This window comes from Gorilla gorilla, chromosome 1, assembly GCF_029281585.2.
Source record: "Gorilla gorilla gorilla isolate KB3781 chromosome 1, NHGRI_mGorGor1-v2.1_pri, whole genome shotgun sequence".
Taxonomy (NCBI): Eukaryota; Metazoa; Chordata; class Mammalia; order Primates; family Hominidae; genus Gorilla; species Gorilla gorilla.
In genome coordinates, this window is record NC_073224.2 from 59,584,999 (window position 1) to 59,603,015 (window position 18,017).

Consider the following 18,017-nt stretch of genomic DNA (forward strand, 5'->3'; position numbering starts at 1 on the left):
CTCTAGGGGAGTCAGTGAGTGAGTGGTGAGTGAATGTGAAGGCCTCGGACATTAGTGTACACTAATGTAGACTTTATAAACACTGTACATTTAGGTTTCACTAAATGTATTAAAATTTTTTCCCTCAAATGAACAGCAGCTTACTGTAACATTTTTATTTTATAAACTTTTGATTTTTTCAACTTTCTTACTCATTTATAGTAACACTTAGCTTAAAACACACATTGTACAGCTGCATAAAGATATTTTCTATAAGCTTTTTTATATTTTTAAATTTTTTATGTTTTACTTTTTAAACTTTTTTTTGGTTAAAAACAAAAGACACAAACACAAACATTAGCCTAGGCCTACACAGGGTCAGGATCATCAATATCACTGTCTTCCACCTGCGCATCTTGTCCCACTGGAAGGTCTTCAGGGGCAGTACATGCATAGAGCTGTCATGTCCTATGGTAACCATGCCTTCTTAGGGGATACCTCTAGAAGGACTTGGCTGAGGCTGTTTTACAGTTAGTTTTCTTTTTTTTTTAATAAGTAGAAGAAGTACACTCTAAATAATGATAAAAAGTATAGTAAATACATGCCAGTAACATAGTCGCTTATCATTATCAATAATTTTGTACTGGACACAATTGTATGGGCTATGCTTATATACAATTGGCAATGTAGTATGTTTGTCTACAACAGCATCACCACAAACATGTGAGTAATGTATTGTGCTATGATGCCACTAGGTTATAGGAATTGTGTAGCTCCGTTGTAATCTTATGGGACAGCATTGTTTATGTGGTCTGTCATTGATTGAAATGTCATTATGCAGTACATGACTGTAGTAGTGATAGCTAAAAGCCTGCAGAGGTCAGTCATATTTCCCTTTCACTTTATTTCCCCTTAAAATAACTTTGTCCATTATTACTCAGCACTTTAGATATGTGGGGAAGCTCTGAAGGTTAGAACTGTAGGAATTGCTAGTGATGTACTTTGAGGAGTAATGGTTTCATAGTAGCCCATCCAGGGCCAGTGGGGCTGGAAGACTTAGGAATAGCAGTACTTACATTCTGTATATAGGTTCCTTTTTCACATCAGCACCTGGAAGTTAGAAATACCTACAACATTTTCTTTGCTTTAAAACATTTTTTCAACAAATACTAAGCACATATTTGGAAGAAATAGTACTGATAAACTGGATTACTTAAATATTATTAAACCCTCTCTATCAAAATTCACATCAACTTAATTCAGTGTCATAATGAGCATTTTAAAATTATACTTCTTGAAAGTCTGCTTAAGTTGTGTAATTAAATCTCTGAGCAAACCAATGGCAAATGAGGCCGAAGTATTTTTTGTTTTTAAGGAGAGAGAGCTATAACAAGCATATTTGTATACTAGTGAGAATAGAAAAGAACAAAATTATTGTAAGAAAGAGGAGAGAATTGCCATAATATCAGTTAGCTTGAATACCTTTCTAGTAAGTTTTCCAGAAATCTATTTACTATATATAGGCATTTTAAAAATCTTCGAATATATTTATTTTAATGCAGAACTACTTTGAAAGAACATTTGAGAATCCACAGTGGAGAAAAGCCTCACCTTTGTAGTATTTGTGGGCAAAGTTTTCGTCATGGAAGTTCATATAGGTAAGTAAAACCATTTTTTCCCTTTATTAAGTAAGATAGAATTATATCTCTATTTTAGTTCTATTTTCTTATTACTTTGTTGAATTGAAACATTTCTTAGTCCTTATGATATGCAAAGTTGTACAAAAACTTTACTGCATAGATTTTTTTTTTTACTAAACATTTTATTATCTTTATTCTGTGGTATAAAATATTATTAAATATTTTCTCACACCAAGTTTGCAGAAGGCTTTACTAAGGCATTATTTAAATATTTATTTCATTGCTTTTCTCTGAATGAAAAGTCAGTTAAACTTAGTGTATTTCTCCACTCTTTACTATCAAAGAATATTTTAATATGAAAGTAAGACAAAGTAAAAAACTCCCCATTCTCAATTTTCAAAAGTCTTCTGTGCATTAATAGTGATTATAACTTATTTAGTTATTTTTGTAATTGAATCCTTGACCATATTTGCAGTTTATGAAAAGTTTTTTTCTAAATAAATAATATGTAACTACTTCTGAAATGTGTGTACAATTTTAATTTTTATTAAAATGTTATAAGGCTTTAATATATACACTTTCATTTATTATTTATCTTGCTTTAAGTTTAAATTGAATACTTCCCCTTTAGAGGTAGTCTAGTCAGTTGGTCTTGGTAAAATCAACACTTATTTTGGCAATTTGCAAGGGAAAGCTATTCCTTTCATTAGAATATATATAGAGAGAGAGGCTCTGGAGATAAAATTAATTCAAGTTAAATTAATCTTAATAATCTGAGCCTTTTATACTGTCTTTGGGTGACTATAAAATGAGCCCCATTTTGTTCTATTGGTGTGAAGAAAAGCAGTAAGATGTAATTTTCATAAAGTTGAGTTCTTAGAAAAGAAAATTCTTAAATATCAGTTTGTAGTTGATAACAATTATCCAGAATAGGACAGATTCTCCATTATTTGCTCCATTAGTCTGTTTTCACACTGCTATAAAGACATACCTGAGACTGGGTAACTTACAAAGAAAAAAGGTTTAATTGACTCACAGTTCCGCATGGCTGGGAAGGCCTCAGGAAACCTACAATCATGGCGGAATGTGAAGGTCCAAGCAAGGCACGTCTTACCTAGGCGAAGCAGGAGAAAGAGAGAGTAGGGGCAACTGCTGGAACACTTTTAAAGCATCAGATCTTGTGAGAACTCACTGACTGTTACAAGAACAGCATGGGGAAACTGCCCCCATGATCCAGTTACCTGCCACCAGGTCCCTCCTTCAATATGTGGGGATTACAATTTGAGATGAGATTTGGGTGGGAACACAGAGCCAAACCATACCATTTACTGTATCATTTGCTATCATCATGATATGCCTAGTCACTTGTACACTTACTTCATTTGTCTGATTCTAATTCCTTTCTGATTACTCCTACTTTTGATATTTTTGAGTCTTGGCCAGTCAGCTAGATAATAACCTTAGACATTTGATAGATTCAGTGAACTAGATTTAGGATCTAATATGATGGGAAGGAATAATGTTGAGAAGTGGTTTGAGCATATACAAATGTTGAAATGCTTTCTTGAAAGAGATGAGTAGGGACCTGGGGTCAGGTGGTAAAAGACTGAAAAGGACTCTGAAAGTCATAGAAATAAAGCCAATAATGTATGAGTGGTTGAGCAGACAGCCCAGTTTTCATTGTTTATTCATCATTTATTCATTATTGAGCTTTTTCCTTCTATGTCACCAGTTTTAATGGTGTTCAATTTTTTTTCTTTATAGGCTTCACTTACGAGTACATCATGATGATAAAAGATATGAGTGCGATGAATGTGGAAAAACATTTATCCGTCATGATCACCTTACAAAGCACAAAAAAATACATTCAGGTAAACCATATTTTGTAATGCTAGTTACAAAATCCTTTTTAAATACCTGAAAGGAACATAATATGATGTTATGTTTATGTTGGCTATAAGTTTAATAATTTGGTTTATGCTCATCACGTCTTTGTAATTCTGGTTCTGAAAACATTTTTTAAAAAGCATCCAAAAGGGACATAAATTTATGACATATTCACTGTAATTTTAATTATTTGGTAACCCTTTGTGACTATAAAGTGTAAAGTTTAATTTTAAATAAATTCTCAAAATTTGCATTTTGCATATTACATGGATATATCTAATAATTGCTATTGACACTTCCTTAAAGGGAGAAGCCATGATAATTTTTCTCATTTTGATTGGATTTGAGAAGAAGTTGGTGAAACTTACATGTTAAAAGGGAAATGATTAAAATTAGGTGCTAAAAGTGTATATTATAGTGAATTTTGAAACCCTGTCTTTGGAGAAGAGTACCTTAATAATCCTGACCAATTTCAGATCTTTATACTGTAAAATTTTTATATTCTGGGGATTTCTTTCATATTTTCCTCTCAGATTGATGTTCAGGAAGTGCTAAGAGAGCCAATTCTGTGAGCACAATAATGGGAAAGAGCCATCTCTATGAGCACGGTAGAACAGGTGATTATTATTATTATTTTAAACATAATTTTTGAATATAAAGTATGCAACAGATAGTAATTATTTTCTGAGATGATCTCAGTGAGGTAGGTTGCAGCTGTTTTCACCACTTCTAACAGATACTAAAAATCTGATGACTTTTTCTATTGGAATTATGCCTTTTTATTTTTATGAGGAGAATTCTTAATTTCTAAGTCTAGAGGCCACATGCTTTAATTGCACACTGGTATTGAGACAGTGATTGTTTTTTAAAACCAAGCCTTTGTAAGTAAATGTAAGAATAGAGATGAGAAATTGGACTTACGTAGAATTTTTCATTATATTTGTATTTTGGCTCATTGCAAACGTAAGAAATCCTCACAGATGAAAAATCTTCTAAAAGTAAAGTACAAAGATCTGAAAATGTTTGGGTCCTTTTTATAAACAGTAAGACAGCCTCATCTTAATTTAATGTATATCAATTTGAGGTGTTTGATATACGGACATATATATATATATATATATATATATATATATATATATATTTAAAATTCCTAAGTTTTGAAGTAGTTTCATTTATCTTGCTTTGTTACATTGAACGGTGTGATTTGAAGTGTACAACAAAAGGCTATTGATTCCTTTTCCAAGCGGGGAAAAGATACACATCCATGAAATTAAGCATAAATTTTTTGAAGAAAGTTATTTGAGTAAGGAATATAAAGCAAATAGTGCAGAATAAAATGTGGCTTTACTTTCCTGTTATATTTGACATCATGTGATCTTACTGTTTGATAGTTTGTTTCTGGGGATAAAAACCTGAGATGTATATTATAACCAAAATATTTGGGTCTTTATTTTAAGGTGAAAAAGCTCATCAGTGTGAAGAATGTGGAAAATGTTTTGGTCGTAGGGATCATCTCACTGTTCATTACAAAAGCGTACACCTTGGAGAGAAAGTGTGGCAAAAGTAAGTGAAAAAGCAAAATGTCTCATAGTTTACATTGGCTAAGTCTCTGAGGAAAGTTGTAACTTTTTTTGTTTACTTTGTTTAATTGAAGTTAGGTTAACCAGTTCTCTTTCTCTACATTCTGTAGCATCTCTATAGAACTAAAAGAATTCAGCAAGCATATATTTTCCTCCTTGTTTTCAGTTAATTCAAAGGCCAGGGAGGTGACATGCAAGTTAACAATAATTAATAAAAAATCTTGGCATTTGGTTGCTGAGGCTCCTTGAGAGCTAAATATACTGCCTATATATTATACTTAATAAGACAGCAGTTGTTAGGAAATGTTTGCAGTCAGAATTTAAACTTGTTTCTAATCATACTAAGCATTTAAAATATTATTTTATTTGAAGGCGCTGTGTGCTATCTTGAACATCAGCTTTTTAGTATAATTTAGATATCCAAGTTTAACTGAGGTTAGTTGCTAAGTGTAAAACATTCAAGTAATTCATGTTTTTGGATTAGGCATTTGGGCAAATGATAAATAACAGACATGTTCTAAAGTGCCAAGAGACTTCACTTAATAGTCCTGAGCATAATTAGCAAAATGTACATAGGATTAACACCCCTCCAACCACCAATTATTTTTCTAATCTTTGCTTCTAAACTTTTTTATGGTGACTACCTCAGTAACCACTTCTTCACATTCCAGCCACTGTTGCAATCTGACCTCTGATCTTATTCTGCTCAAACAGTTATCAGTATGACTTCCTTGTTGCCAAATCCAATAGGCATTTTTAAGTTCTTTTTTTACTGACATCTCTGCTTTAGTTCAAATTGTTTATCCTCTCCTTCCTTGAAAATCTGTATGGCTTAGCATCCATGTGGTAATGACAAGGTATATTTTCATAGGGTCTTAGCCATGCAAGGCCCTACAGAATTTATCTTAAGTCCACTGTGAGGAAGTTAAAGTGTTTTGTACATATTTGTGTTGAAAATAGCACTTTGTTCATAGTATAGAGCAAGGTTTCTCAGCCCAAACACTGTTGACATTTTGGACCAAGTAATTCTTTTCTTGTGTATTGTAGGACGTTTCTCAATATTCATGGCTTCTACCCATTATATGCCAGTAGCACTTATTATCGTATCCCCAGATGTGAAAAACAAAAACGTTTTCAGGCATTGCCAAATGTTTTATGGGGGACAAAATTGCCCCCAGTCGAGTACTACTTCCTCTTTCTCTATGTGCCCATGGTGACCCTGTTTGTATCTCTGTTTATATTTACCATGGATATGAATGGAATAAGGTAAACCAAGCATATTGGTTAGGAGTCTTTTGCCAGGGTTATTATTCACAACCTCAATTCACAAAATCCAAATTATCTGTGTAAATGTTTGTTTCAGGAGTTTGACACCAGCCTGGGCAACAAAGTGAGACCCTGTCTCTACAAAACAATAAAAGAAAATAAATTATCTGGGTGTGGTGGCATGTACCTGTAGTCTCAGCTACTCAGGAGGCTGAGGCAGAAGGATAGCTTGAGCCCAGGAGTTCAAGGCTGCAGTGAGCTATTATGATGCTGCTGCAACCTAGTCTGGGTGACAGAACAAGACCCTGTCTCTAACAAAAATGAAAACAACCATCTGTTTCAAGAATTAAGTTCATCTAGGACAGTGCTTTGCATGTTGTCTTATAAATGTTGGGTTGGATGAATTGAAAAATGAGGGACATTTAAAATCCTAGGCATAGTATGTTGGTATTTCGTATTGGTAACAATGTTCTAAACATTTCCAGTAAAACTCAATGGGTATGTTAAGAGCAAACTGTTTTACAGAAGATTAAGTAGCCCAGGTTTGATTTAATTATTTTGCCATGTATTCATTCCATATGAATTGCTTCTGAGGTGAGATGGTATGGCTTTCTCAATAACTGCCACTTAAATGATAATTATTTTGTAAATATCTCAATTCTCACAATAAAATTTTCAGTTGAGAACTGTTTAACTCAAAGACACTTCTTAGGCACTATGCTGTGGTGCTTACTAAGTTAACTTTTTGGTAACTTATTGCTTTATTTCTGTCTATTATTTTGTAGTAAAAATAAAGGACTAATATTTCATTTTTAAATTTAGGTATAAAATTTTATTTATAAGTTCAAATTTACCATTTTTTTGTTAGGACATGAACTGATGAGAGCAATTTCAACTTTTTGATAAATGTGGGTTTTAAAATTGCCACAGATTCTTTTTAATCAGCCTGAGCATCTATTTTTTAAATTTAGTTAAGGTGTAATTTACAGAAAGTGAAATTCATTCTTTTTAGTGTATAATTCTGCAAGTTATGTAATTATCACCACAATTAAGATATGGAATAGTTTCATCACCACAAAATTTCTGCCATGTCCCTTTCTAGACAACTCTTCATTTCCCCTTTAGGCCACTCTTGATCTGTTTCTACCTTATAATTTTTCTTTTTGTATGTTTGGATAGCTAGTAATAATAAAAGTTCAGTGACTTAAAGCAGTTGAAAATCTACGGACCTCTTTTTATAGATTCGTTTGTTGGATGTAACTGGAAGAGGAAAAACCAGAGGCAAGCTCAACATATTAAAAGTATTTCCATGTTTCTTTGGAGTTCTATACTTTGTTAATGTGAGAATTATATACACAGTTGTAAATGAAGTTGCAACTTATTTTCATTATGTTAGTTAATATAATTATTAATATTGTCATATTTATTATAGTTATTAAAATTATATTGAAAAACTCAAATCTTTTTATTTTCTTAGATATAAAGCAACATTTCATCAATGTGATGTTTGTAAGAAAATTTTTAAAGGCAAATCAAGTCTGGAAATGCATTTTCGAACGCATTCAGGTAAAATTTAATGAGTGGTTCATAGATGTATATATATATAGATAGATATATATAGTGTAATCAGAAGTAAAATATAGGCATTTAAACTTTGTTGTTCTTGGTTAAATTTCTTTCGTTTTCCCCATTAAGATTTTTACTTATTATATTGAAGTTCATGCCATGACTGAACAATATTCTCATCTTCTATTCTCTATTATGTAAGCTTCAGTACTTTTAAATATTTTACAAAACTTGAGAAACTTTTTCCATAAGATATTTACTCAACTTTTAGTTGTAATTTTCCCTTTTCTGATTGTTTTATGATTCTTCTTTATTTTGCTTTCTGAAGGCTTTTCTTAAGCCTTCAGATTAAATTCCTTTTTATCTTTTATTTTCTTCTCTTTTAAAAGAGTAATGCAAATATGACCTCATTGTCTTGTTTGCCAAGTTACCATCGTTTCATTTTCCTTTTTACATAGCCAGTCATGATTTATAGGTAGTTATAGTAAAAGGCTTTGCCTCAGCTGCTTTCCAGAAGTCGTCATTTGCAAAATCTTTCTTTTTTCTCCGTTGGGAATGTTACTACATTTTGAAATACAGAATATGTTAGATTCTTTCTTATATATTGTCTGAATCCTTGTTTGCCTTTACATATAAATTAACATTTTTAAAACCTTGTTTTCCTTAAGAAACAAGCCCATTTATGTATTTATGGCTGCTTTGTTTTATATTCAATTCGGATTTTGTCAAGCTGCTATTCTGGAAGAGAAAAATAAGTGATTTCATAAATATTAGAATGGGAAATAACTGAATTTGGGCAATATTATTAGCAAATAGTTGCAGTAAAGGATTTACTACTGATACAGTGCTGCTGTTAAAAGCAAAGTTACAGCCCTCTCCAAATAAAAAAAGGCATAATTTGGGAGAGCATAAATAAAAGTGTAAAATGAGGAAACGAACTTGATGGTATCTTCCATATCTTTTGTAAATAATTAACCTAATAGAACTCATGACTTGAAAGAGATGGTGAACTTACAGAAAGTTAATTTCAAACCATTAATGATTTAAGAACTGTACAACTTGAGTAGAAATTTAGTGCTGACTACATTGCATCAAAATTTTTAAAAACACTGATTTATAGTGATTGGCTGGTGGCCAGTGACAATGTGGAACATCAATCTCTGGATATTTCACAGTTAATTGGAATTAGAAGACAAGTCTCTCCGCCCTTTGAAAATTGAGGACATTAGCTCTATGATGGAATAAGACAAAGACTATGGCTATTATGAAATGAGAGGGAAAAATAATAGAAGGCAAAAGTCAGCAAATACTTGTTGAGGGCTAGATAGTAAATGTTTTAGGCTTTGCAACTAGTAGTCTGTCACAATCATTCAGCTCTGCTGTTGTGATGTGAAAGCAGCCATAGACAATGTGTAAACAGATGAAGCATGCCTGTATTCCAATAAAACTCTATTTACCAACTCTCAATCTAAAGTGACCAACAGTCTACCCAGACAGGACTTCACAGAGTGGCTTTTGCAAGAAATGGTCACCATGTTCCCAAGTCCATTTTTGAGATTTATAGGTTCAGAGACTGAATTTTATCTGTGCATTGAGAGTTATAAGTATTGTGAGTAATTCTTCACAGTAAACACTGGGAATAGATTAGCCAGAATGTCATTAATTTACATTCTAGAAAATGAGATATTAATGTTTACTAGCTAGGGTATCTTTATCAAGGAAGCAGAATTGCTGAGTTTATTAATCAGAAGGAAAATTGCCAAATGTAGAGATAGAGTAAAATTAGATAGTAATTTTATGGGATAGTTTATCCAGGAAATGGTGAAGGATTTTGAACCATCCTTACCCTCATAGCAGGTGACCAGAAAAATTTTGTTCTTCAGATATTTTTTTCCTTAGTTGGGATACCCTTAGTTCATTATATATATATTGCTAAATTTTTGTTTTTTAGAATTTCCTTAACTAGATTTCCTCTATAACTTTTTTTCTTTTGTTAGTATGTCTTTTCTCCATATCCTCATCTGGAGAAACAATAAAATGTGTTTGTTTCAGTTTTGGCCAGTTCAGTACACCTAATTGCTTCAAATGAGTATGTACAATCAATGCATATCCTAGGGCTTTTGAAGAGTTTGGCACTCAATAAATATTTGCTGAGTAAATAAATTTATTATGTTCTCCTATGACTCTTCTCTATTTTTTTGATTTTTTTAAACCACACAGTTAGATAAATTAGTTGGAAAATGTATATAAGATTTTCTTGTACAGATGGCTTTTTCTAATCATGAGTTTTGTTTGTTCAATCCTCAGAATGTAGTGATTACATCTATTCTTTAACAGTTGTCTTGTTGAAACATATTCATTAAATTGGCATAAAAATGACCACAAATTTAGGACTTGATTTTAATGTTGACTGATTTTTTTATTCAAGGTGAATTTTCTTTGTAAGCTTTTTTTTATTGAAGTATAGCACACAAAGTGCACAAATCTCAAACAGTTCAATTAATTTTTATGAATGAATCCATCAATGTAGCCATGACTCAGATCAAGATATTAAAACACTACCAAGATTTCAGAAGGATTCTCTATGGCTCCTCCCAGTCAGTAACCTCCTTGCAAAGATGATGACTATTTTGACTTATATTAATAGCACCAAAAATTAATTTTGTCTATTTGAACTTCATATAAGTGAAATCATGTAGTATGTAATCTTTTTTTTCTGGATTCTTTTACCTAATAAATATTAAGTGTGGATTCCCTTATGACAGTAATTTGTTTCTTTTCATTTTCATCTTCATATGACTGTTACAATTTATTCATTCTACTTTTATGGATACTTGGTTTATATTTACTTGGTTCTCTTAGGAATAAAGCTGCTGTGAACATCCTTGTCCATGTCTTTTCATACACATATGCATTCTTTTCTCTTATATATATTCATGGCCCTAGGACTCCTGGCTCATAGGATATGCATATGTTCTACTTTAGTAGATACTACTAAGTAGTTTCTTCAAAGTAATTGTGTCAATTTACACCACCAGCAGCCACATATGAGAATCTCAATTGCTTCACATTTTCACCAACATTTGATACTTTTTTTTTAAATCCATTTGATAGATACGTAGCACTATCTGAGAATGGCTTCGATTTGCACCTCTGTGATGAGTATTGATGTTGAATACCTGTTCTTGTGCTCACTGGCCATTTGGATATCTACTTTTGTGTAATACTAGATTAATTCTTGTACTCATTTTTAAAAATTGGAGTGTCTGTCTTTTTCTAATGGATTTGTAGGTATTCTTTCTACATTCCGGATATATATATTACAGATACTTTCTCCTCTATGACTTACCTTTTCACTCTTAATGATGTCTTTTGATGAACAAAGGTTTTGAAGTTTAAAGACGTCATGTACCATTTTTTTCTTTATAGTTCTTTTGTGTCCTCTTTAAGAAACTTTTGCTCAACCCAAGGTCATTAATATTTTTTGCTGTTACCTTCTAGAAGATTTATTTTAACTTTCTTATCTAGATCCATGAACTTTCTATAATTTGTTTTTGTGTTTGTTATTAGGTAAAGGTGAAAGTTCTTTTTTTAACATATGGTTATCCAATTGCTTTAGCGCTATTTTTTGGAAAGATGATCCTTTCTTACTACATTTCATTGGCATATTGTTGTAAATTAAGTGATCATATATGTGTGCTTTGTTTGTCAACTTTTTATTTTCAAATGTGTTTATTATTTTTGTCCCTTTGTATTTTTATATAAATTTAGAAATAGTCTGTTAATTTCCACACACAAAAATTCTTGCTAGGAATTATTGGAATTTCATTGAACCTGTGGTCAACGTTTCCTTAACTGATTTTCTTTATAACAACGTATCATCCAGTCTGTGAACACCTCCATTAATTTGTTTAGATTTTTTTCAAAGACGATTTGTGGTTTTTAGTGTAGCTATCTTACACATTTTGCATTAGATTTATGCCTAGGTATTTGATATTTTTGTATCAAATTTTGACCTTTTTTTAATTTTATTTTTTATTTGTTTCTGGTATACAGGAATAGAATTGAGTTTGTTTATTGACTTTTTATCCAGTGACCTTGCTAAATTTCTATTAAATTTTATAGTTTACCTCTAGCTTTTTTTGAACTTTCAAAGCATGCAAACAAGTTATCTGTGAATAATGACAGGTTCATTTTCCCCTTTTTAGTCTTTATAACACACACACTCTCTCTCTGTCTTTCAGGGTTGGGAAGTAAACCTTTTTGCTTCGGTCACATTATTGCTTTGGTCACATCTCCAGTAGAAACATTGAGAGTAGACATTATTTTCTTATTCTCATCTTCAAGGGAAAAGCTTTCAATAATTCACAATTAAGTATGATATTTTTTATAGGTTTTTTGTAGATAGTCAGATAAGGAAATTACTATCCCTAGTTTATTTAGAGTTTTTGTCATGAATAGTTGTTGAATTTTATGTTTTTTCTATATTGATTGAGGTGATCATATTTTTTTATTTATGTGGTAAATTATACTGATTGATTTTTGAATATTAAACCTCATTTCTGGAATAAACCCAGACTGGTTTGATATAGTATCTTGCTAATGATATATTATCTTGTTTATCCTGTTCATGGTGTATTGAAGATATAATATATCCTGTTCACGCTTGGTGCGATGGCTCACAAACCCCTGTAATCCCAGCGCTTTGGGAAGTCGAGGTGGATGATTTGCTTGAGCCCAGGAGTTCAAGACCAGCCTGGGAAACATGGCAAAACCCCTTCTCTACAAAAAATCCAAAAATCAGCCAAGCGTGGTGGCGCATGCCTGTAGTCTGAGCTACTCTAAAGGCAGAGGCGGGAGGATCACCTAGCCTGGGAGATTGAGGCTGCAGTGAGCTGGGATGGCACCACTGCACTCCAGCCTGGGTGATGGAGTGAGAACTTGTCTCAAAAATAAACAAACATTCAAACACATAAATATACAGACATACACATACATATATCCTGTTCATGATATATTATCCCGTATAATTGAATTCAATTTGCTTATATTTTATACATTTTTTTGGTTCACGAGACATATTATTGCCTATATCTTTTCCCTTGTAATGTCCCTGACAGGCTGTGTTATCATAACTATGCTGGTCTCAAAAGATGATTTGGGAAATAATTTATCTTTTTCAGTTATCTGGAGGAGTTTGTGTAAAATTGGCATCATTTCCTCATTAGTGTTTGCAAGAATTGACAGAATAAATTCCTGAGTTTGTTTTCTGTAGGGAAAGGTTTTAATTAAATTTTTTTGTTGTTGTTGTTGTTTTTGAGACCGAGTCTCACTCTGTCGCCCACACTGGAGTGCAATAGCGCGATCTTGGCTCACCGCAACCTCCACCTCCTGGGTTCAAGCGATTCTCCTGCCTCAGCCTCCTGAGTAGCTGGGATTACAGGCACCAGCCATCACACCCGGCTAATTTTTTTTTTTTTTTTTTTAAGTAGAGATGAGGTTTCACCATCTTGGCCAGGCTAATCTCTAACTCCTGACCTTGTGATCTACCCACCTCGGCCTCCCAAAGTGCTGGGATTACAGGTGTGAGCCACCATGCTGGGCCTAATTAAAGATTTTTTAAGTGTGTTTTTTAATTTGTGTTTTAGTATGACCGTTAAAGAGCTGTCATATTTTCAATTTATTTATTCACTTTAAAGGTATTCTGTTAATCTAAAATGTGAAATCTATTGGCAGAATTTGGGATATTTTGTTATTGATCTTTTTAGTGATGATAGTGTCTTTAGTGATAACCTTTTTGTCATTCCTGTTACTAGTAATATGCCTTTTCTTGCTAAGGATTTATTGATTTCATTAAGCTTTTGAAAGAACCACTAGGTTTTGCTGATTTTTCTCTTTGTTGATTTATTTTATTTTTCATATCTGCTTTCTCTTTTGTATTTCTCCCATTTTGCTTGTATTTATTCTTTTTTTTATTATTATACTTTAAGTTCTGGGATACATGTGCAGAATGTGCAGGTTTGTTACATAGGTATACACGTGCTATGGTGGTTTCCTGCACCCATCAACCAGTCACCTACATCAGGTATTTGTACTTATGCTATCCCTCCCCAGGCCCCGCATCCCCCAACAGGCCCTAGTGTGTGCTGTTGCCCTCCCTGTGTCCATGTGTTCTCTTTGTTCAGCCTCAGTGAGGTGACGCCCCACCCTGGTTCTGCTCGCCCTCCATGGGCTGCACCCACTGTCTAGCCAGTCCCAGTGAGATGAGCTGGGTACCTCAGTTGGAAATGCAGAAATCACCTGCCTTCTGCGTTGATCTTGCTGGGAGCTGCAGACTGGAGCTGTTCCTGTTTGGCCGTCTTGTCAGCCAATGGCTTATATATATATATTTTTTTAATTTGCCTTTCCCTGCCTTTTTTATGGGGATGCCTAAGTTGTTAAATTGTAGTATTTCTTATTGTTTATTGTATGTATTTTAAAGCCATGTTATCCTCTAAATACTGCTTTAGTTACATTCCATACCTCACTTTTTTTTTTTTTTTTTTTTTTTTGAGATAGAGTCTCGCTCTGTCACCCAGGCTGGAGTGCCGTGGTGCGATCTCGGCTCACTGCAAGCTCCGCCTCCCGGGTTGACGCCATTCTCCCGCCTCAGCCTCCCGAGTAGCTGGGACTACAGGCGCCCGCCATCATGCCCAGCTAATTTTTTTTGCATTTTTAGTAGAGACGGGGTTTCACCGTGTTAGCCAGGATGCTGTCGATCTCCTGACCTCGTGATCCGCCCGCCTTGGCCTCCCAAAGTGCTGGCATTACAGGCGTGAGCCACCATGCCTGGCTCCGTACCTCATTTTTAATTTCATATTTTCATTATAATTCAGTTAAAAATATTTTCTAATGTCTGTTCTAAATTGTTCTCTCGTTAATGGTTTACTTCAAATTGTATTACCCAATTCCTAAATATGGGGATTTTCTAAGCAAGTTTATGTTACTGATACCTAGTGTAATTCTACTCTTGTCAGACATTCCATTCAAATATTCTACATTCTTCATTTTTTACCACTTATTTTGTAAGTTACTGAGATATTTATGTGAAAATCTCTACTGTAACCATGATTGTAAATTGTTTATTTCTTCTGATTTTTTCATTTTTTGCTTTATGTATTTTGAGGTTATATTATTATATATAATATATAATATATTAGATATGTATTATATATCTAATATAATATATGTATTAGATATATATTAGTCATATCTTTCTGTTGAATGGTCTTTTATATCATTATAAAATGTTGCTTTTTATTGTGGGATAAAGATTACCAGCACTCTTTTGCATACTTTTATATTAAATATTTTTTCTATTTTTACTTCCAAGCCTTCTTTGGACTTATATTTATGATATGCATCTTTTGGTATTGTTTAATTATCTATTTTGATCATCTTTGTCCTTTAATTTGTACGTTTAGTTCATTTAAATTATATGTGATTTCTCACTTATTTGGGCTTGAATGTATCATCATGCTGTTTACACAATTGATTCCTTGATCCTTTTTTTCTTGTCTTCACTTTGTTTATAATCATTAAGGATTGTTGTTGTCATTTTTCCCTCAGTTAGCTTCTTAATTATGTGTTCTTTCATTATGTTTTTAGTGGTTACCCAGGATAACAATGTGCATTCTGAAATTGTTACAGTCTACCTTACCTTCTAGAAAAGATAAATAAAATAATTGAAATTATCCGCCACTTTCCAGAAACTGCAAATACCTTATAACACCCTTATCTTTCTTATCTGTTATATATTGTATGTATTTAAATTCTTCATTCTTCTCTTAAAACCCAAAGACATCGCTTTTTTGTTTTAAATATTTAATATTATTTCGATTTAACCATGTATTTATTCTTTACTGTTTACTGTTCTTCCACCTGGAGTCATTTTCCTTATGCATGAAAAGTTCTCTTTCATGCAGTCTGCTGGCACCATGTTATTTGTCTGAAAATGTTTTTATTTTACCTCATAGGTAATTTTTTTTCTGACTGTAGAATTTACGTTAGCAGCTTTTTTCATTTGGCACTTTAGATAGGTTATTTTTGGTTTTGGAGCTTGTTTTGCTTTTGTTGAAAAAATATACTATCAGTCTTATTGTTGCTCATTTGAAGGGGTTATTTTTGGTTTTGGAGCTTGTTTTGCTTTTGTTGAAAAAATATACTATCAGTCTTATTGTTGCGCATTTGAAGGAAGTGTCTCTTTTTAATTGACTACTTTTTTAGATTTTTCTGTTTTTGGTTTTCAGAAGTTTTACTATAGTGTGCCTTGATTTGAGTGTTTGTGTGTGTATGTGTGTGTGTGTGTGTGTGTGTGTGTTTTGTATTTTGTGAGGTTTATAGTGTTTATTGAATCTGTGACTTGATATCTTTTATTTAGGAAGATTCTTGGCCATTTTCTTTTTAAATATTGCTATTGCCTATTCTCTCTCCTCCTCCTGAGACTTCGATTACATGTACATTAGGCATCTTCACTTATCTTTTTTAGAGTTTCCTTTTTTTCCCATAGATTCCAATCTCTGGTAAAATTTACTTTTCCTGTATTGTCCTGTACATATTAATCATATTGATTTTGATGTCCCAGTCTTATATGTATAATATTTGCTTTGAATACGTGTATTGTATTTTTTCCCCTCTTGGCATTTGATCATTTGGGTCACTTTGTATTGAACTTTAGATTTTGTGAGTTAAAAATTACAGAAGCTCTTGAAGATGTGTTTCTTCCAGTTAGATTTAAATTTTTTCTCACAAGCAAATAGAATATGAGAGGACTTTGTTTTGTTTCTGGCTACTTCTGATCTGCCTTTCTCCTAGTTCATCGTTCCATTGGGGTCTCTACTGACTGCATGGTGCTTTTACCAGAGTTCCTCACTTTGGTGAGTCCTGAACTCTAATCTCTGTCTCCCAGTGTTCTTGGGATTGCTGAAATATTGGTCAACCCTGTAGCCTTCTGACTCTTGGTTTCCAGCTGTCTCACCCAGCAAATGTTTCTTTTAATAGTTGGCAAATACAGATATTTTTGTTCATTTCTCTGTTGTTCCTTCTTTTTCAGGCTCCCGACCCTTCTATTCTTTGGTAGTCCCAAACTCCAACTTTTATCTTCCCATTCCAATGAGATTTCCTCAAGTGCTGGGCTGCAGCTTGGCCTCTATTTCCTCATAGACTGACTCTGAAAGTGCACTGAGGAGAAAAGAAAGCACCTCTATACTTCCTATGTCACCAGACCTTGCCCCTTAGGTTCTGGCTGACTTGGCTGTGCTTTGATGCCTGCAAAGAGTAATTTGGGTGTGGGGGTTATTTTTTAAAAATCTTTTATCTTTCCCCTCTCATCAGTAAGAGCCATGATATGATGTAAGTCTGAAATAAGTCTCCCAATGCACATTTTTCACATACCAATTTTTAATATCTAAAGAAAGGTGATTCTGTGGATGACATTTTTAAATTCTAAAGGCTCATAGATTCTATGATTTTAACTATTAGTTTACATCTCTTTGAGTATTGTTTATTTCCTTCTACTCTTAATGCTCCTTTCTGTACGTCATTAAAGGGACCTTTTGGTTGCTTTATGTCTCTGATTTATGATCTTGAGATGCACTCTACTTGCATTATTGTTGTTAAATACATAATTTTACCATAGAAACTCTCACTGTAGAAAGTTTATTTCTTTAATCTATATTTTTTCAAGTTGATAGTTTTCACCTTTTCTGCTATGTATCTTTAAGCACTATAAGTTTGCTTTTTACATTTAATAATGTTAACATTTTCTTTATGAATTTTCATCTTTTTAGAAACCTAAATTGATTTTTCTGTTGAAAATGACAGTTGTTTAAAATGATAATGGAAAGTACGCAAAGGAATATGCCCATCTGGATTACAGTTTTCTAAAAGTATTTGTTACACACCAGAACTGATTGAAGATTATTCTAAGTTTAAAAACATCGTTGCACTTATAAAACTTTTTTAATGAAAATGCTTAAGGACCATCATGCTGGTCCTGTGCCAGAGAACACTCAAAACTTAAACTTTTGTCTATAAAAGTAAACTCTGTGCTTCTTGGTGG

At 32.9% G+C, this 18,017-nt stretch overlaps 1 protein-coding gene across 1 annotated transcript in view; it reads left to right on the forward strand.

Moving 5' to 3' along the window:
• Positions 1–18,017, forward strand: part of ZBTB41 (zinc finger and BTB domain containing 41) — a 49,803-nt gene that overhangs the window by 23,571 nt on the left and 8,215 nt on the right. The window contains exons 7-10 of the mRNA XM_004028094.5: positions 1,542–1,637; positions 3,384–3,490; positions 4,964–5,069; positions 7,830–7,918. Coding sequence (XP_004028143.2) covers positions 1,542–1,637; positions 3,384–3,490; positions 4,964–5,069; positions 7,830–7,918 — 398 coding nt within the window. The remainder of the gene's footprint in view (positions 1–1,541; positions 1,638–3,383; positions 3,491–4,963; positions 5,070–7,829; positions 7,919–18,017) is intronic.